Below are 20,052 nucleotides of genomic sequence, written 5' to 3'. Positions count from 1 at the left end.
AAAAGTAAGAAACACAAACGTGTGTGTAGATTGCCACAGACAACAAAATAAATATTCTCCAGAGCGGAGAACCGAGCCGAGATTTTCTTTTCTCTTTTCCTTTTCAAGAAAAACAGTCAGAAACTAAAGAGTAAAACCAAAAGGCAGGGTGTTAGCAACTGAAATAAGAGTCCGGTTTTGGCTCCACAGTTTAGCTCCAATCTTTCTCAGATTCACTCCTCAGAGCTCCAGTTTGAGATGATGGCTCAGAAAACACGACGGCGCCCAGGAGAGCCGCTCAGTACCCGGGTCTCAAAAACAAAAACAAAAAGGCTCCTGCGAGTCCAGGGGTTCGTTTAGAGGGGAGGGGGGGTTAGGAGGTGAGGGAGGGGGGTCCAATCCGAGCGCCGGAGGACGAGGAGGAGGAGGGACTTACTTGATGTTGTTAGCGTCGGCCACCGCCGCGGAGAAGGAGGACGCGGAGGAGGAGTCTTTTAGGGGCTTGGTGGGCGGGGCCAGGACGTGTCCCGGCACCCAGCCCTCGGCGGCGGGCGACTGGCTGTTGGCCGGCCGGTACACCAGGTACATGTTCTGCTGGTTGGTGGCCAGGACCTGCACCGTCTCGCCCTGGCTCACACACACCTCGTGCTCCTTCAGCGCCGAGTAGTCCTGAGACACCACCATGGTGGAGGAGGTGCCGTTACAGCCGCCGTTATCCTGCGGGGGGGGGGGGGACAGGTGAGGACAGGGGGACAGGTGGGGAGACGGGTGGGGGACAGGTCAGGAGACACAGGGGGGGACGAGACAGGTGAGGACAGGCTGTCATCTTAGAGACTAACATTCATAACAGCATCATCTGCATACAGGGAGACTCAGTGGATGAAGGAGGAAGTTTAACGCAGCTCAGACTGCAACGTTCCAGTTTCTCTCTGTTCTTGTGTGGTTTTACTATAATAACAGTTACTGCTGTTCTGACATGCAGACTGAGATTCTCTCAGTCGACTTTGGATGAGGGTTCCACAATAATTTGGGATCATTTGGAATTTGCTTCATCTGTGTTTCACACTGACTTTGTTCAACTCTGAGATTTAGTTGAACTCACTTTGGGACCTTTTTGGGATGTAGTGTCTTAAAATAGGATCGAACATTATTGACCCTTCACATTAAATTTCTTTTTTCCACACTCTTCACACATCCATTTCTAAAGACTACTTGTGGATGTTTATTTTTTTCAGATTCCTGTTGGACAGTCTCAGAGCCTGCTCTTCTCTCTGGCTCTCAGAAAGCTGCTTCGTGCTCCATTCCGCCGCCTCCAGTCTGAACTTCAGAGAAACGCTCCTCTGAGACTCACCCTGGACTCGAAGCACGACGAGCCGCCGTTGGAGGTAGACACTTTCATCTGGCTCCTCCCCCTCTCCGCCTCCTTGTCGCCGAGCCCGAGGGCCGAGGACGGCCGGCTGTGGGAGGGGCCGGCGGGCCGGTTCCCCGACGACGAGCGGTTCCTGGTGAGCGAGGAGCTGCCGCCGCCCCGCTCCTTCTGGTACTCGATGGGAGACTGCAGAGCTGCGACACACACACCACAGGTAAATGATGCCGTCTGGCCTCGAACCGCTCACCTTACAACCCCTCTGCCCCAAACACCCCGAGAAACGAGAGGTGGACAGGACTCAATGAGCAGAAGGTATTTGTTACTGAACTCATCTGATCTGGATAATCTGCAGTTTCAGGCTCAGCTCTGTTGCTTATCCCACAAATGCTGGTTACTTACACCACTTTAAAGGTCATTAATCACACTTTGTAGGAAAATGCAACCAAAAAAAAAAAAAAAAAACAGCAGAAAAGCAATCTAACTCGACTGTAGAGCAGCTTCTTCTTGATGAGACCTTCCTGTCGTCCCCTGAAGTCTCCTCACCTGACAGGAAGTTGCTCTGAGCGTCCAGCACCTCCTGGATGTGTCGGACCCACACCTGCTTGATGTCCACGTTGGCGGCCTGCAGCGTGAAGCGCTCGGACGAGCCGCGGCACGCCAGCACAAACTTACAGGGATCGCTGTCTGCGCTCTCCTCCAGGCCCAGGTAGGACACCTGCAGGCGAGGAGATGAAGGAAAACACTTCTATTCAGCATTTATCGCTCATCTGAACACAGCAGAAATAAGAAATAAGAGGTGAATTCATGAAAAACAAGATCAAAGATTTATTAGAACAGTCCAGGGAAAAGAGCCGAGAGCAGACCGGGCTCATCGGAGGGGAGAACAACCACTTTGTGTGTGTGTGTTTGTGTGTATGTCTGAGTTGCGGTCACACATATTACAATGTCATAATAATTTCAATGAAAGAGCGTTATGTGAATAATGACAACATGATGCACTTTAATGTGTTAAAAACTATGTTGCTTTAAAACAGATACACTGTTGCAACTTCTCAGTCAGGAAAGATCTAAATGACATCATCTAATTAGCATGGCTGCTCATTTGCATATCTAGGTCATATTAGATGATGATGTCATTCAAAACTGATACATTGTTGCAGCTCCTCAATCAGGAAAGTTCGAAATGTCATCATACAGAAAGAAGGACCGATTGGAGTGAAGTGATAGAGTTACAGCTTGCAGTAATTAGCTTTTAAAATACTGTAACTTAGTTACTTTTTTGAAGAAGTAACTAGTAACTATAATTACTTTTTAAAAGTAACATGTCCAACACTTGTTACAGTAAAGCAGTGGTATTAGCAGTACTTCTTCATACTACTAGTAGTGGTAGGAGTAGTAACATTAACAGTAGTAGTTAGTAACTGATGAAGCAGAATCTGTCATCACGTCTCTGAGGCTGAGGCCGCCGTCTCAGATCTGAACCGTCTGATTCAGTCTGAGCCCTCCACCAGTCCTGCACGAGCGGCAGAGCTACGCTGGTCCGGAGACCGTCTGGGTTTGAATGAGGACGTCTACCTTGATGCTCTTCTTGAACTGGTATCCCGGCGTGGACGAGCCTTTCCGCAGCAGCTCGCTGAAGATGACGATCTGCTCGAAGAGGAAGACGCGGCGCTCTTTGGAGCGCGACAGGACGCCGGCGTCCTGCTCCGTCACGAAGAAGGTCTCCTGCTGCAGCAGCTTGCCCTGACTGGTCAGCTTCCCCTGAGGAGAAACCACAGCGCCGGGTCACGGCGCTGACGCTGAGACCCCGCCCCCCCGGTCAGCGCCCGACGGGAGCCCACCTCGTATCCCTGCAGCCGGCCCAGGTTCATCATGTCGTTGCACAGTTTGGGCACCTGAGACATCAGATCCACGGCTTTCTACAAGACGCACAGAGACAGCAGCATGGAGACGACGCCCGAGACAAACGTCCTGCCGGTCAGGACGAGGGAGACGCGCTCACCTCGATCTGCTCGCAGTCCATCCCCGCCTTGGAGCTGTACTTCAGGAAGTCCTGAGAGGAGAGACGGGAGGGAATAAAGACAGGCTCGGCTTCCTGTCCCAGCCAGGGGGGGTTCTGGCTCTGGTCGTACTGATGGAACACTCCTCTCACTCTGGGCTCACCTTCAGCAGCAGCTGGTACTTGGTGATTCTCTGGATGGGTTTGATGAGGAAGTCGCTGATGGTCAGTCTGGACTGGATGTCCTGCTGGATCCCCTGGAAAAAAAAACAGTGTGATTCTTTCACTGGAACTCTGAATCTTCACTACTCAAGTAGAGCAGAAGCCCTGAAAACTCTACTGAGGCACAGCAACGAAGAGTAAATGTGGAAAAACACCTGAAGTCCGTCATTTCTCCTTCAGAGTAACTGAGTGAGTTTAGTCACGTTTCAGCACAGAAAACTGAATTCATGATGACTGAACCAACAAAAGAACACTGCTTCTGTTTGAAATGAGATGACATTTCTTCGTGATTAATCCCATCTGAAACCCTTTTCTAGGATGAAACCAAACAGCTGAAAGCTTCACGTACGTCGAAGTAGCCGTCGTATTCTGCTACGATGAACTCAGACTTGGGCTTATTCTGACAGTAGATCACGTACATGTGGAGCCGCCTCTCCTGCAACACACACACACACACACACACACACACACACACACACACACACACACACAGTCAGACGTCATGGACCATCACCCACGGTCATCTTCATCATGGTCTTCCTCACTCACGTGCTTGATGAAGAGCTCCGGGAGCAGCTGGTGGTCGTCCAGACATTTCCCCAGCTCACCCACGAAGAAGCTGCAGCAGAGGAGAGGAGAGGAGAGGAGAGAGGAATCGTCAGGGCAGCGGGGGACGCCGTGGCGGTGGAGGACAGCAGCTGGACTCACTCTCGGTGCCAGTCGTAGATCTGGTGGATGTTTCCAAACACCATCTTGTCCTTCCCCTTCATGTCTTCAGGGACGCCCTTCTCCTCCATGCGCTTTATGAACCCCTGCAGAGACGGTGGTGAGCCGTCAGCGCCCGGCGGCGGCGGCTCCTCCTCCTCCTGCTGCTCCGTCACTCACCTCCACCACGATGCCCAGATCTTTGACGTAGTCCTTCTCCGTCTGGATCAGCTCCTTCAGGACGAACCTGACGGGGAAAAGAAACCTCTGAAGGCAACAGGAGACGACCGTCCTCCAACAGCTACACAGCATTTCAATTCAGACGCCAGGAGACGTCAGAGCTCCGCCTCCAGAGGAAGGCTCTGGCTCCCACATCTCCTCATTGTACTAGAGTAATACGTCACTGGATTTCTCTCACATCTGGAACATCTGCACTGTTACAGCAGCAGGTGGAGTGAAAACAGGAGAGCAGCAACAGAAAACAATGTGTTGGTCATTAAAGTGCGTGTGTGTGTGTGTGTGTGTGTGTGTGTGTGTGGGACTCACATCCGGCCCCTCATGGCCTTGGCTCTCTGCTCCAGCTCGGGGTTCCGGGGCTGGACCGGGGTGGTCTGCTCGGGCGGGGAGGCGGTGGGGAAGTCGGGGTACGCTCCTGGCTCCAGAGTCTGCACAGGGGACAGGGTCAGAGGTCACAGCCGGACTCGCGTCTGGTGAGGGTGCAGTGAGGGTTCGCAGACAGCAGGGGGCAGCAGGAGACCAGAAGAGCTGAAAACAGCCCGACAGTCTGACTTGATCTGTTCTCCACAGATCTGGGCTTCTACTGGAAACTCAAAGGTTTTTTTTTTAAACAAACCAGAGCAATGTTTTTAACCCTTCGTAGACTCCCGCTGAAATACTTTAGCATTTCAATGGTAAAACTGTATAAAACGCTCTGTAAAGTCAGCATTATTTATGTTCTGAACAGCGCGTGCTCGACAGCCGGGTACAGTTCAGCATGAACACCTACACATCTGTAAAAACTGCTGTGAGTCACGTGACCGAGGAAAGTTAGGATCAGTCATTTATGGGAAAAATTATCAACCTGGTCACATCTGCATGTTTCATGACTGATCGCATTAAAGGTGTCTAAATGATCAATATTTTCTGGAAGAGGTGAAAAACTGTCAGTCTGTTTCTGTTCCTCATAATCTGATGAACGGCCTGGCTTCCTGTTTGCTGCACTTCATGTTCCGGACAGTTCTTGTCTTATAATAATTTAAAATAACATGGATTGAAATGTAAGAGAAAGGAGAGACGTGAAAATATCAAAGTTAGAAATTCAGAGGCGATAAGCAGAGACAGAGAGGATCCGTCACACTTTCCAGACGACGCCTGATCTGACCGTCTCCTGAAGTCAAACCTGGCCTGAGTTCCTTTACCGGCCATCAGACATGAGAGCAGGGCGTGTGGACAGACAGGACGCGTCCAGCTGCACTCAGACACTCACCATCTTGGTTTTAACCAGTTTTTCTATGGCGCTAACCAGCTCAGCGGCGCTGGGCACCTCAGAGGACGACTGCAGAGACGTTAGCAAGGACGAGGACTGAGAGAGAGGAGGAGGAGGAGGAGGAGGAAGAGGAGGAGGAGGAGGAGGGGAGAGAAACAAGCAGGTTAGGACGGTTAGAAGCAGAGAGACCAGAGCAGACCCAGAACCAGAGCGAGGGGAGTGAGAGGCTGTTACTGAGCAGCAGATCACACCGAAAACCCCAGATTAATTTTAGAAATACTGTCAGATAAAACAGTTCCCATCAGGCCAGACAAGAAAATAAAACTGAAACAATCATCAACATAGAAATTCTATTAAATGATTATTTCAAAACAGCTAACAACAAAATATCCATGAATGAAGCTTCTTATAGAGAAATACTGTGAAACTCTGGTGAATGTCATTTCTGCTCATGATGGTTCTCAGCACGTCTTCCTTGAGCATTTATATTGTTGTGTCAGTTTTCCTTATTGTGTTGCTTTCAGATCATAAATCCGATCGTCCGCAGACCCGGCAGAGGCCAGGAGGGCTGCCTACCTTGCTGTCCTGAGCAGACGGGTCCTTGATGATCTCCATGGGTGGAGGCAGAGGGGTGGGGGCCTCCTCGTCCGGCTCCTCCTCCCCGCCGCTCTGGATCCCGGAGCTCTTGGCCAGCAGGGTTCCGTCCTTGCTGTGGACCACCTGAGGACAGAAGCAGGGCGCTGCGGCTCAGGGCGTCTGAGCGGCGTTTCGGGAGGCCTGGTGTTTCCCGTCGTCACCCACCTCATCGGCGCTCTCATCCGGCACGCCGCCCTCCGACGGGTCCAGGTCCGGGTTCTTGTCGCCGTCGTCTCGGCCCGATCCGGGACCTGCCAGTGACCAAGTCATTCAGAGTGAAGCAGCGGGCAGCTGCCCCGGCCCCGCCCCCTCCACCAGCCCCGCCCCCTCACCGGTCTTCTTGTGTTTGCTGTTGGGCAGCTTCTTGATGGAGCTGCTGTTGCTGAGCCGCCGCACTGGGCTGGTCAGCCACTTCCTCAGGGTGTTCCCGGACCGCTTGGGCCCCGGAGAGCTGGACTGGATGGAGCCCAGCGACGGCTGCGGGTGCAGGTTCACCACCGACGTGGTCTTCCCGTCCGGGCCGCCCACTGGGGAGATCAGAGGGACAGCCGCGATTAGGGGCCGTTCAGGAGTCCGGTTTTGGCAGGATCCAGTCAGACTCTGAAGAAACTACATCGACCATCAGGACCAAACCGCCGACAAAGAATCAACCAATTCTACAAGATGTAAAGTCACCGATGTGTGAAAACGATTCCTTTAATCTGAAAATCCCCAGAGCTCTCGCACTGTCGCAGCTTTATTTTGAAATTCTGAATTTAGCCACTGGAACGCTGGATGGAGTTCCAGATGACATTCTGAGGAGAAGTTCACAGTATTTCTCAGGACAAACGTCCTGAAAAGGTTGAGCTAACAGAACGTCATGGCAGGCACATTTAGTCCAATCCAGTCACAAGTTAAAACTCTGTTGATTAAACTGAATTTTCGGCCTAATAAACAACAAAATGCATAAAAATAATGTAGTTTTGACATATTGAAACTGAATTTATGGTCAGAAAAACAGTTCAGACAACAAAGCACAGTTTCAGAAGATATGAAGGAATGAAAAGCATCTTGTTGTTTAAATGAAGTGAAATCTGTTTACAAAAGTGTCATTTTATCCAATAAGTGACAGAAAAAAGCTGAACAGTCAAACTGAAAGCAGTCGGCAGCGGAAACCCAGAGGTCAGAGGTCAGCGATCCCCCGAGGTGTCGGCCTCCATCCTCCCCTCTGACCTCTGACCTCCGGGTTTCGTTAAAACGGCGAGCTGCTGCTGCTGTGAGGTTTGCGTCGCTTCCAGCTGGTTTTAAGGTTCAGTACAAAGAAAAACACGTTTCTGACTTTAATAACATGAAACCAGGAACGGTAGTGCCGGTCACACCGTGACCTTTTCCTGAAGCATTGTGGGAGCCTGAGTGTTGATTCATGTTTCACTGGTGATCTGTCTGAGCCTATACATCGACTATATCTCCACGCCGGCCTGGTTTCTGCTGCTCCTGGATCAGCTCAGACCTTTTCACTGGACCGATTCTGTCTCTGATGGAGTTTTAATAAAAGTTTCTCAGCTGAATTAGTCTCAGATCACTCATTCTCTCATTCTTTAAACTCATTTTAGCCCAGATTTGAATCTTTCAGACGTATTTCAGGAAAGTTTCAGCTGTTTATTTTATTTAAATCACTGTTTTTTCTGGTCTTATTCTGGTTTACCTTTTGGCCGTTCATACTCTAGTTTATTGATCTCTCGCTGCTTTTACCTCCTTTAATCAACACTGGTCCTGTTCTGAAGCCGTTTCGGGCCGGTCGGCAGCGAGTTTTGTTTGCGGTCACGTCTCAGGGGACCGACGGCCCCACCTCCTCCTCCACTCAGCCCTTCACTCCCGATCTTCACGGCTGACGGAGCGCTGCCGTCAGCGGGGCGACGGCCGGAACGGGTCAAACCAACCACAGCAGCAGGAGCGTCCTCCTCCTCTCTGCTTTGTTTACTCTCTGGTGGAAAAACCGACTAGTGTCTTTATCACCCATCTTTACATTTTCTAATGTATTGATTATTTGTTCCTCTTATTTTCTGAAGCTGGACTGAATTCTGAATTTTACATGAACTGCAGTTCCTCATGTGGAACCGAAGTCCAGCAAAGGACCAATAAACTGTTCATTTTTTCATTTAAGGTTTAATGTGTGTTGATTTTTATTTCATTAAAGATTTTTCACTGTACAATGTTTGGATGTTTTCCTCTAAAATCTCTCTGATACTGAAAGGAAACTGATTTTCTGTTTGACTTTACTTTAAACGGCGCCAGGTTGATCCAGGTATCGATCACAGACAAACCAACGAATTCTTCTCTCTCTGGCTTCATGTCCCTCACTCCATAATGTCTCTGAGCAGCCAGCTCCGAGCTCACGAAGAACAGAGTGTGTGTGTGTGTGTGTGTGTGTGTAGCAGAGATGTCCGCAGTCAGGTGAGACCAAACACAAGGACGCCTTTTGTTCTGGAGCCGACGGGGAGACAGAGTGTGTTCTGTTAAAATCCCCATCATCACCTTTAATCTCACACACACACACACACACACACACACACACACACACAGACACACACACACACACACACACACACACACACACACACACACACACACACACACTATGAAAGGCTCTATTGATGAGACTGAATCCTCTTTCTTCTCTTCATACCTGGATTCTTCTTCTTCATTATTGTGTAAAATCACATTATTTCTGCTCTTCTTTCTAGTAAAACACTAAAAAGCTCACGTTTCTTGGAAGAAGTTTAAAAAGCCATCACACCTTCCAATGATCTTTGAATGAAACGTTATATAAAGAACCTTCACAGACAGATATTGCAAACGAAAACGTTGAACTCTTTTTGGTGCGGCGCTGCCGTCACTATGAGCAGATCGCTCTCAGACAGAAACTCAGCAGCTGAGACTCAGAAACTTCAACTGCTGTTAGAAATCTCCGAAAGCTCAACAGGTGAATTCACAGCCGGTCCTGACAGCAGCTGCTGGATTCTGATTATTAATGTCCAATTTTTTCTTGACGTGAAATCGGTCTTGTCCTCGGCTAATGGCACGGAGGAGACTCGAGCTGCAGCCACATTCAGTCCTGACAGGACGGCGTTTATCTGCTAGACCTCCAGCAGCTCCGGCCTTTATTCACCTGCAGCCGCTTCACTCTGGATCCAGCGTTTCCGTCTAAACAGCAGCGTCTCGGCCGTTTCCCTCTGCAGAGCGAGGAGGAGGAAGACGCCCTGCAGCAACGCTCTACTCTCATCTGGGACGGTGGCATTCCTCTCATACCTCCCTCTGCTCTGCAGCACACGCACACACACACACACACACTGCATCCACATGCTCAAATGTTGCTGTTTTTTTTTTAAATGGATTAAATTCCTTGTCTCTGGAAACAGTGAAACGGGCCCAGGCAGGGTCTGAGTCCGTCCTGAAACAGCGTGTGGGTGCGAGGCGGACTCCGGCTTTGAGCGTGTTGCCGTTCTGACTCAACCTTTGAGTATCCATTCACTCTTTTGTTTCTTTTCAGTTTCGAGGCGGAGAAGTCAACCTGCATGTTTTAATAGCGCGAGAATTTCTGGCATTCCTTGAACACATCACACACACGTTTCCCATAAATGCCTCGCATACGAGAAGTGACCCAGCGTCTCCGGACGCCTCGTTTCTCGTCACCATGTGTCTCCTCCAGAGAAGCGTCCCGTCCCGGGACTCAGACACACTCCTATTGAGGCCGAAGGTCTGCGTGAAACCAACTTTATTCAAATCCAGATGTAAAGAAACACCTGGAGGCTCTGGGACCGACTGGTCCAGGACCCAGACCTTTAAATGGTCAACAAGGTGCCGGCCTCACTTCCTGCAGGCTGACGGCTACGAGGAAACCCACGGATCATACAGACCTTACACACACTTTACACACACCTTACACACACCTTCACTCTAACCCATGGAGGAAACTCGCCGCCGCTCTGGAGGTCTGCAGCCTGACGGCGCTGTGGAGGAACTGATCCACGTCCCCCACAGAAACCGGTGGAACCAGTCCAGCTTCATACCGCTCTGCCTGCCGGGAGCCGGGGGAAAGTCCACCCGGAGCCGAGTTAACCTTTAACCCCGGGGAGCAGCCAGCCAGCACCAGACCGGATCGATGCGCTGATTGGTGGCATTATGTAACACTGATTAAACGCTAATATCACACTTGATGTGTGAGGCTGATGTAACAACACAGACAGGAACACACTCCTTGACACACGGTGCTGGTTGTATCTGACAGGTGAGCTGGAGGGAGGACCGTGACCCGTGTCGAGGCTCCACCTTCAGGTAGAAATGAAATCCTCGAGGATCGCTCATGAAAACTGTTAAATGGAGGTAGTAAAAATGGATCCATTCAATGGTCTTTATGGTGTTCCTGACTTTCAGGGTTTTATAGTTTGTCGGCTCGGTTTGGTAGTAATCAGATTGTTTTGTTCTGCTTTATGATGCTGCAGGAGAGTACTTTGGTCTTCATGTTGCTGTAAAGTTTTCTCTGATCTGACGTTTCTGTTGTTCTTCTTCTTCTGCTCTGAATCCGACTCAAAACTCCAGTTCCTCACCTGCTCTTAGAAACCCAGTCTACAAACTCAGACAGTTTTCTCTGTTTCACACACAACTTTCCAAAAACAGATCAATACAGGCGCCGACATGTTTTCGAACCTGGCGGTTCCCACAGTCCTTGAACGCCTCTCAAGCGGATCACCTGCTGGAGCCGAAACTCAGAAACCGTCCACGCAGTTTCCTTCACACTGCAAATGAAAAGCCACGTCCAGTAAACTGGAGCTCGGTGAAACAGTAACTGAAATGGGAACCTTTGTTGACGCTACGGTCGACTCAGTAAGCGGGACGGAGAGAGACAGCAGCTCTACGACTCCTCCACTGCTCCTGTCAGTAACTCGGAGGACCAGTGATCATTCTAATGTGCATTAATGCCGTTTGTGATACTGTTAAAACTTGCTAAACGCCATGAATCCTGCTACGAGCCGTGCGTTCAGGATAAAAGTCCCATTAGTAACTCCAGGGGTTTATGATATATGAATACCACCTGGGACCACTAGATGTCACTGTACAACGACATGCTGCTGCAGTCGCACCAAACGTCTACTTGTAGCGATACACTCCAGCTCGGCTTCAGCCGAGGTGCAGCGTTCAGCGTTCAGCTTCACCGTGAAGAACCAGGCTCCTTCGCTCCGTCACGGGAAACAACCAAATACAACATGGCCGCTGTAACGGCGGCCTGGAGGCCCTTCAGCCTCTGCACCGCTGACAGACATGAGAACCAGCCGGGAACCCTCAACATCCTCATTCAGCAGTCTAAACCCGCCCCGAGCCTCCTGCTGCCTCATCAGGGTCCGGCTCCTCCGGCCAGGAGGAGCTGGACCCTGATGAGACAGGGAGCCGGGTCTCTGAGGGGTACAGAGGGTGGTCCAGGTTTGGGATTCAACCTCCACCCTGTCAAGGTTTCTCTGAACGCAGGACCAGGACTCCGCATGGCCGCCAGGTGTGAGCGGCTCAGTCAGCGTGACCAACCGGGAATTTAAAAACTCCAAAACCTTCACTGCAACAGACGGAAAGAACTGAAACACTGCTTCAGCTGGAGGTCTGGAGGACGACCGTCTACAGCCTGCACTGCAGTACACATCCTGAAGTACACACACACACACGCACACACACACGCACGCACACACACACACACACACACACACAAACACAAACACACACAAACACACACAAACACACACAAATGTGGAGAATGTTGTCAGCTTCAAAGAACCTGTTCTCAACTTCATTCCTGAGCAATCATCCTACACACACACACACACACACACACCCCGGTTGGGGTGTGTGTGTGTTGCCTCACCTGTGCCGGAGTATCTGTAGCAGCAGCAGTGGCTGTAGATCCATTCCCAGCAGCGCTGACCTCCTCGCTTCATGCTGGATCACACACACATCCTACTCTCCAAGCACACACACACGCGGCTGACCGTCTTCTTGTGAACCACACTGCCTGACTGAGTGAGTGAGTGTGTGTGTGTGTGTGTGTGTGCGCGTGTGTGTGTCTCTACTCCCAGACAGTCTCGTCTGAACTACCCACGATTCAGCAGAAACAGGGAGACGGAGCGAATGAGGAGGAGGAAATGGAGGGGGCGGAGCCTGCACACACACTCACACACTCACACACACACTGACACATGTTTTCGCTCTTTATCACAACTCTGCTTGTAAATGATTAATTCTCTGTTAAAACTCTCTTATCGTCTCCATCCTGCAGTCACTGACTGCCGGGGCCGACCTGAGGCAGGTCAGGGTCAGAGGTCGTCTGAGGTCAGAGACTTCAACCTGCAGCTACATTACAGCTTGTCTAGAGCCAGGTTCTCTCCTGTGTGAAGCCAGTCGAGGGCGAAACTCCTTCAGCTCAGGGGGATAACACTAATCTAGACAAGTTCACGACTAAAGACTGGAGAGCGGCTCGTCTGAGAAGAGTCAAGAACAAGAACAAGAACACATCCAGATAAAACTCCCAGAAAACACTGCAGAGCAGATTGTTCTCCAAATCACCCTTCAGCCTGCTGCAGCGTAAAAACTGGATTTTATCTCGTCCACCAGCTGGAGCCTCAAAGTCTTCTGATCCGTTCATCTGAGTCTCGGGCCTGAGCTGGAGACTTTTACTGTGAAAATCACCGTTATTCTTCATCACTGTTTTCACTGATTGTGATCACTCACAGCACCCCCTCCTCAGGGTTCAGAGGTCAGCCGTCCCTCCAGCTCTGTGGTCTGGAGCCCAGACCTCCTCCTCAGCTGTCTGAACCAGCCTTAAAGCCCAGCAGTTCCTGGACAGCCGCCGTTCTCCGGACTCTTTCTGAACGCTGGACCTGGATCAGGAGGTCAGCTCTTCGACCCCCTTCTCTGGGTCGTTAGCCTCATCGCTCTGGTGGAAAGTGGATCTGAAGTGCCGCTGAGCCTCTGCAGCAGGTGGGGGACAGGCGGCGGCACTTAGCCCAGATACAGAGCTGCCGGCAGCGTGGCGTTCTGCAGCGGCGTTCTGCAGTGTCCCACTTTGTTTCAGCGGCGCTGAACAGCAGGAAACAGCAAGTGGCGGCGGCGGAGTCGCAGGATATTCAGAGGGAGACCAGAAAACCTCTCAGGACGGGAGCTCTCCAAACACACCGGTCACTTTCAGCATTTCCCTCAAAACCAGAACATCAGGAAGGTTCCAGGTCTGGAAACTTTCATAAAGGACGATGAAGAAATGAGAGAGAAGCAGCTTTAATCTGAAGGACTTTCAGTTCAGTCCTTCACCGAGGACAAGGAGACCACACACACACACACACACACACAGACACACACACACACACACACACACACACACACACACACACACACACACACACACACACACACACACACACACACACACACACACACACACACACACACACACACACACACACACACACACACACACACACACACACACACACACAGCAGTCTCTACTCTCTTATGCAGCGTCTCGTCGGGGTTAATTACAGATCTAGATTCCTAATTAAACACTTCTCACGTCTCAAAGTGTGGCTCTGAGGACGTGTGTGTGAGACACTGAGGAGTGGACACCTTCTAAAAAGACCAGTCTGAAAGACATCTTAAACCAGACGGAAACCAGGTCCGCTGCAGACAGACGGTCCGACCAACCACAGCAGTCACAAAACCGCCTCAAACCACCGACAACCATCGAAAATCAAACGGAATTAGTCTCAATCGACCAGAAAGTCTGGAAAACCAGACCAAGCCCAGCATGAACCAGCCACACAGCAGCAAGTAAAAACCAGACCTGAGCCAGACTCAGACCAGCAGAAGAACAACTAAGCCTGTCCAAAGCGTCTCAAAAACTAAATCAAACACAAACTAGTCCCAGTTCACTGAGACCCAGCTGGGAACAGACTGACTCCAGTGTAAACCTCATAAACCACATCAGTACTGGTCTGGAAACCCAAACTAGTCCCAGTCCGCCTCAACCAGTGTCAAACTAAACTAAAACTGAATGGAACAAGACCAAAACCACCTAAACCTCACCTGGAACCTCACCCAGACCACCGCAGAACCAACCAGGTCAGACTCACCCAGTGTGGGCCGTTAGAGACCACTGAACGCCACAGACCTCCACGTTCACAGCTAAATCCACCCTCCTCCATGAAATCAGCACACATCCAACCAGAAATCCCCGCCAGACTCTTCAGTCCGCTCTGGAAAAGCACCAACGGCTCCACAGACAGGATTTTAAACTATGACTGAAGGCTTTCAGTGGGTCCTGGACAGACACGGCACCGCCACAATAAAAGCTGCACTTCATGTGATTTGACTGACTACGGGTTCTGCAAACTGGATCTGGATTCCAAGTAAGGAGTTACAAACAGGACTGACCACCCTCTGACCTCAGTCTGCCTCCAGGGTCTCCAGGTTCAAGAGGATTCAGTCGCTTCTTTCACTTTAGACTTGAACTGTACACTTCTGTGTGTGTGTGTGTGTGTGTGTGTGTGTGGCGGGCTCAGTTGTGCGATTTGCATCGCTCCACGCTACACAAAGCGTCCTTGTTATGGACAAAAACAGGAAGGACTGCGGCTGCAGCAGGCAAATCAGATGATGTCAAGCTCAGCCTGTGTGTGTGTGTGTGTGTGTGTGTGTACTGCAGGACATGTGGTTATTTTAGGATGAGCACAGATTCAGGTTTCTGGTCCGACTTCACCTTCCTCAAGGTGACTGATGAAGAACTGAGGTTTAAAAAGTGAAGTGTGACTTTTCAAATCTGCTCCGGCCAGAGCCAGGCTGAGGGAGGGACGGCACGCACACAGACACGATCAGATTATATGAACCACATTCATCTAGCTGCAGATTCCTGAGCAGCACCTGCCATCTGACCCTCTGACCTTCTGACCTTTGCCCCATCAGATCCTGTCAGTGCCGAAGCTTCAATCTGAGAAGGTTTGTCTTAAAAACCCTCTAAAAACACACCTCAAACATGTGCAAACCTCCAGGCTGCATCAAGTCTCCTTTAGAAAAGCCTCAGATTGAGTCGTGGGAATCTCCCGACGAGCTGCTGCTCTTCTGCTGTTTTCACTTCCTTTTATCGGTTTTGGACCTGAGAGGTTCTCCCCTCAGTTCCAGCTGAACTCCTCCTGGTTCTGCTTTGTCTTCATTCAGGTAAACTCAACTCTGCTCCTGACCAGACACACCTGAGAGGCAGCTCTACACCGCCCCCTGCAGGACTCTCCACTCATAGCATGAAGCTGATGATTTATTGATCATGTCCAGGTAGAATGGTGAATTCTGAACATGAATCTTCTGACTCAGGAGCATGAGGCGGAGCTGCTCCAGCTGTTTGGAGACGCCATATCAGCGTGAACGTGGTTTAACAGGATGTTGGAGGAGCAGCAGGGGTCCGGGGACCGGGTCCTCTGAGGGGTTTCAAGTCCCTCAGCGACCGGATGAGCCTGACTGAGCGGCACAGCGGCTCTCTGCAGCGATCTGAGGCAGGACCGCGTCCAGGCGTCTCCTCCGTCATGTCCTCATGTCTCCAGCAGAGGTCACAACACGGTGAAGACAAACCCATCACCCTCCTTCACTCTGTCACTTCCTGAGTGTCCACTGTGTCCGGTCTTTACGGGACGTTTGAGACATCTAAACCTGGGAAAGGATTCCTGGAAACTTCAAAGACACTAATAAATGGCTAAAATGTTGAAACCTGTTTAGTTTTGAATTCTGAGTAAAAGATATGAAACATGAAGCAAATCTGATGCAGAGAAAGAGACGACGTCTGGAGAGAACCAGCAGCAGTTTAATAGTCAGTGTGCTTGACTAAAACCAGAAAATCTACTCATTCATACTAAGGAGCTTTAAAACCTGCGGGACCCTGCGGAACCAGAGACGCTGTCTAGTGGAGGAGGTACCGCCTCTGGTCCTCTGGTCCGTCCCCTCATCACATGCAGACAGTGCGGACAGCGGCGTGTGCTCGTCCTACCTTTCCCCGAGCCGAAGAAGCCGTCCATCTCCACGCTGGAGCGCGAGTGCGACACGCAGAGCGCCGCGCTGGGCACCAGGCCCTCCTGCGGCGGGCTGCGGTCTGTGGTCCGCACCAGGCACCAGCCGGGACGCTCGCCGGGCCGCTCCAGCAGCTCCACCGTCTGGCCTGCGGAAGAGGTCAAAGGTCAGCAGGCTTCACAGTGATCGGCTGCTTTAACGTCACGGTTCAAGATGGACAAGTCAGATCAATACAACCTCAATGATGAGGAGGAAAAACACCAAACACCAGCTTCCAAACCCAGACCTGCTCACCCTGCTACCCCGTTCAGACCAGCACTACTCCTCCTCACCACCAGGGGGTGCAGTGAGTCAGGACCTTCATGTTTTGGCCCCACATGGTGGAAACAGAACTTTATTTTCTCTCTGCAGCCCACCTGACCCAGAACTCTTTAAAGACTGAGAAGTGACTCAACACTGCCCCCTATGGGACAACAGAGGCATTAAATAATAATACATCCAGTCCCTTTAATCCACACAGGTTTAGGAAAGGTTTGGAAAGAACACTTCAGATCATTTCTGTTGTTTAACATCTTTAAAGATTGTAACTGTTAATATTTAATAAATAATATAACTTCAAAATTTCTACTAAAATGTCAAACGCTGAACGGCTGCAGAAACAACAAGAACTTTTAATTTCAACAAGCAGAAAATTTCACTCTTGCAAAAATAAAATAAAATTAACAAAGGTGACAACAGCTAAATCCTTATGACCTGATCTGATGAGAGGAATCTGCTGATATGAATCACTGTAAGCAGATTAAAACCAGGTCAAACTTAGTCCAGAACTGAATCTATTGTCAGCCCGTCTGAAAGCAGTTTAAAAGAAGAGAGGAGCGACACAAACCACTGATCCGGCACCAGAAACAGAACCAGAGCGGTTATAAAGTCATTTACATCATTAATGGAGTTATGGAACCTTTGAGGTACTTGTTGCTTTTTGTTGCTTATTTTGAGAAAGAGAATATATTTTTTATCTAATACTGCAGTAATATTTTTTGATCTTAAATCACGTGAAATGTTTTCTCTGTTGTGAGTTTTTGAATTTAGAATAATTGTACAGCAAAAAGTTGTTTTCTGAGTAACCTTATTCTCTTCAACATATTTTCAGTTTCACAAAGTGATTTTTGAAAAATCGGGGTCGTCTTATAATCAGAGTTGTACTATATTCGGGCCAATTCGGTCTGTTGTCCTGAGAAACAGTCTGCAGCTCATCAGAGTAAAATCCACGTTCCCTCCAGCAAAACACTCCTTCTGCAAATACCCAGCATGCACCTGGAGGGCTGCTGAGCGACAGGTCGGTCTCTGCTGCTCTCACCTGTGCTGACGGACATCTCCGAGCTGCATCCGGCGGCGAAATCCTGCAGGACCACGGTCAGCTCACAGCCGCCAGAGAGCTGCCAACACACAGAGGAGACAGCGTTAGACCACTGTGTGTGTGTGTGTGCGTGTGTGTGTGTGTGTGTGCGATGGCTCAGTAGCTCAGGGTCAGGAGACTCGCTGTTTACACCAAACACTGTCAGAGAGCGTGACGGCGGTTTGTAGAGCCTGAAGGTGACGAGGCTCCGTGAACCCGGGAAGAACACACACACACACACACACACACACAAACACACACACACACAGAGCTGCTGATCTGGATCCTGAGCTTGAGTCTAACAGACGCTTCTGTTAACAACAGAAACGTCACTGAACCAGGACCTGAACGGAAAAACCGTCAAAAATCACTGGGAAGGATTTTTAAGAAGAAAACTGAAGACACCAGGATAAAAACTAGTCATTAACAATGAGGTCTGATCAGTGTTTCTGCTGAAGTCCACCAGGCTCTGCTGGGGTCAGTGTGTGTGTCATTTAACACACTTCCAGGAATGTATGGAGGCGAAGTGAACAGCAGTACCACAGGTGGCCAGTGGGAGGCAGCGCTGTGCAGCACAGCTCAATGCAACCAGCAAAAGACACAGAACCGGAACAGAAGCCGGAGGAGCGGAAGACGGTTGGAACGAGCGAAGCAGACGAGTCCTGAGCGTCAGCAGAGCCCAGCAGCTGGAAGAGGAGTTCATCTGTTCAACCGACTGAAGTCTTAAAGCTCACAAGTCGACAGGGTTTAACTCGCTTTATTATCAGGAGGCCAATCATGTTCTGCAACCGCAGGTCCAGGTTCAGGAACATTTCCCCTCATAAACCATAAAGCCGGTTTCCAGCCAGGTGAAAGGCGCGTCGTGTTTATTGGTGTCGACTCAGAGTTTGAGCCTCTGATGTCGGGCGTAGCTGGAGCTCCTCCACCCGCTCTGGGTGGAGCTCAGTGACCGGGGATGCTCTGCAGGGTTAATGACTGACGGCTGGATTACATAATCCAGGGCGGCTCACGTGCTGGGGAGACGGAACGACGGCGGGAGCGGCGTCCCGAGCTGAACCGACAGGGTGCGTGTCCCTGTGCAGCCTGGACCACAACCTGACCTCTGACCTCCAGACACACCAGCACACACACCAGCGTCTAGCAGCTAGCTTTCATCAGCGATGGCTCAGCTCGCTGTCGTGTGTTACGGTTAAAAAAAAAAGCAAAGGAATCGGTGTTTTCTTTGAAATTTGTCCCGCTTGGTTGGTTTGGTGGCCAGACTGAAGCCTCCTGTGGGCTGCTTTTCGCACACGGGCCTTATGTTGGCCACCTCTGCTTTAATCTCACTATTGAGCTGCTTTTAATTCAACTCCCAGAAATGAAAGAAAAAAAAAAAAACAACCTGATTTGCTTTTTCCATGTTAAAAATATCCACAAACTGAAAGATGCAGATTCCTTACTTTAACACAAATCAGTGTGTTTTTCTTTTATTTATTTATTTTTTCAGATTAACCAGTTCTGAGATACAAACACCCTGAAACACACTCCGGGTCTCTCTGGGTTCAGACAGATGTTAAAGGCACTTCAGGCCTGAAGTCGAGTGTTTTCCTCTCTGAGGACACCTTGTTTTGGAAAATGTCAGTGTGTGTGTGTGTGTGTGTGTGTGTGTGTGTGTGTGTGTGTGTGTGTGTCTTCTGTGTCATCTTTGTTGGCCTTTCTATAAAGGTGAATTTATACCTGACAGATGGTCTCACACACAAACACACAGACACACACACACAGACACACACACACAGACACACACACACACACACACACACACACACACACACACACACACACACACACACACACACACACACACACACACACACACACACACACACACACACACACACACACACACACACACACACACTCTCTCTCTCTCTCTTCTGGGTGATTAGAAGTGAGCTCGGGTTACACAGGATGAAATGAAGCGTGCGCCAAACAGCCGCTTGCCACTAACAGCAGGGGTGTCAAACATGAGGTCCGTGGGCCAAAACCGGCCCGTCGAACCACTGAGCAAAAACAAAACAAAAAAAGTAAATAAACAGGTTTTTTTTTATTCTAGCAAGGGTCTTCTGGATTTCAACATTTAACGATCCAACACAACAACACGCTGTCAGGGGCAGTTTGAAAAAACACCCACAATGCATCAGCTGCATAAGTTTCGAGAACA

At 50.0% G+C, this 20,052-nt stretch overlaps 1 protein-coding gene across 1 annotated transcript in view; it reads right to left on the bottom strand.

Moving 5' to 3' along the window:
- kalrna (kalirin RhoGEF kinase a) overlaps positions 1-20,052 on the bottom strand; it is a 99,810-nt gene that overhangs the window by 15,233 nt on the left and 64,525 nt on the right. Inside the window, exons 40-58 of the mRNA XM_030111471.1 lie at positions 17,814-17,892; positions 16,437-16,604; positions 9,013-9,021; positions 6,729-6,923; positions 6,562-6,647; positions 6,337-6,480; positions 5,761-5,856; positions 4,821-4,939; positions 4,455-4,521; positions 4,278-4,381; positions 4,119-4,188; positions 3,919-4,005; positions 3,512-3,604; positions 3,351-3,401; positions 3,190-3,267; positions 2,924-3,109; positions 1,892-2,063; positions 1,331-1,542; positions 416-696 (exon numbers count right to left, since the gene is read on the bottom strand). Coding sequence (XP_029967331.1) covers positions 416-696; positions 1,331-1,542; positions 1,892-2,063; positions 2,924-3,109; positions 3,190-3,267; positions 3,351-3,401; positions 3,512-3,604; positions 3,919-4,005; positions 4,119-4,188; positions 4,278-4,381; positions 4,455-4,521; positions 4,821-4,939; positions 5,761-5,856; positions 6,337-6,480; positions 6,562-6,647; positions 6,729-6,923; positions 9,013-9,021; positions 16,437-16,604; positions 17,814-17,892 — 2,297 coding nt within the window. The remainder of the gene's footprint in view (positions 1-415; positions 697-1,330; positions 1,543-1,891; positions 2,064-2,923; positions 3,110-3,189; positions 3,268-3,350; positions 3,402-3,511; positions 3,605-3,918; positions 4,006-4,118; positions 4,189-4,277; positions 4,382-4,454; positions 4,522-4,820; positions 4,940-5,760; positions 5,857-6,336; positions 6,481-6,561; positions 6,648-6,728; positions 6,924-9,012; positions 9,022-16,436; positions 16,605-17,813; positions 17,893-20,052) is intronic.

This window comes from Salarias fasciatus, chromosome 16 (assembly GCF_902148845.1).
Source record: "Salarias fasciatus chromosome 16, fSalaFa1.1, whole genome shotgun sequence".
Lineage (NCBI taxonomy): Eukaryota > Metazoa > Chordata > Actinopteri > Blenniiformes > Blenniidae > Salarias > Salarias fasciatus.
This window is presented reverse-complemented; position numbering and strand designations above follow the sequence as displayed.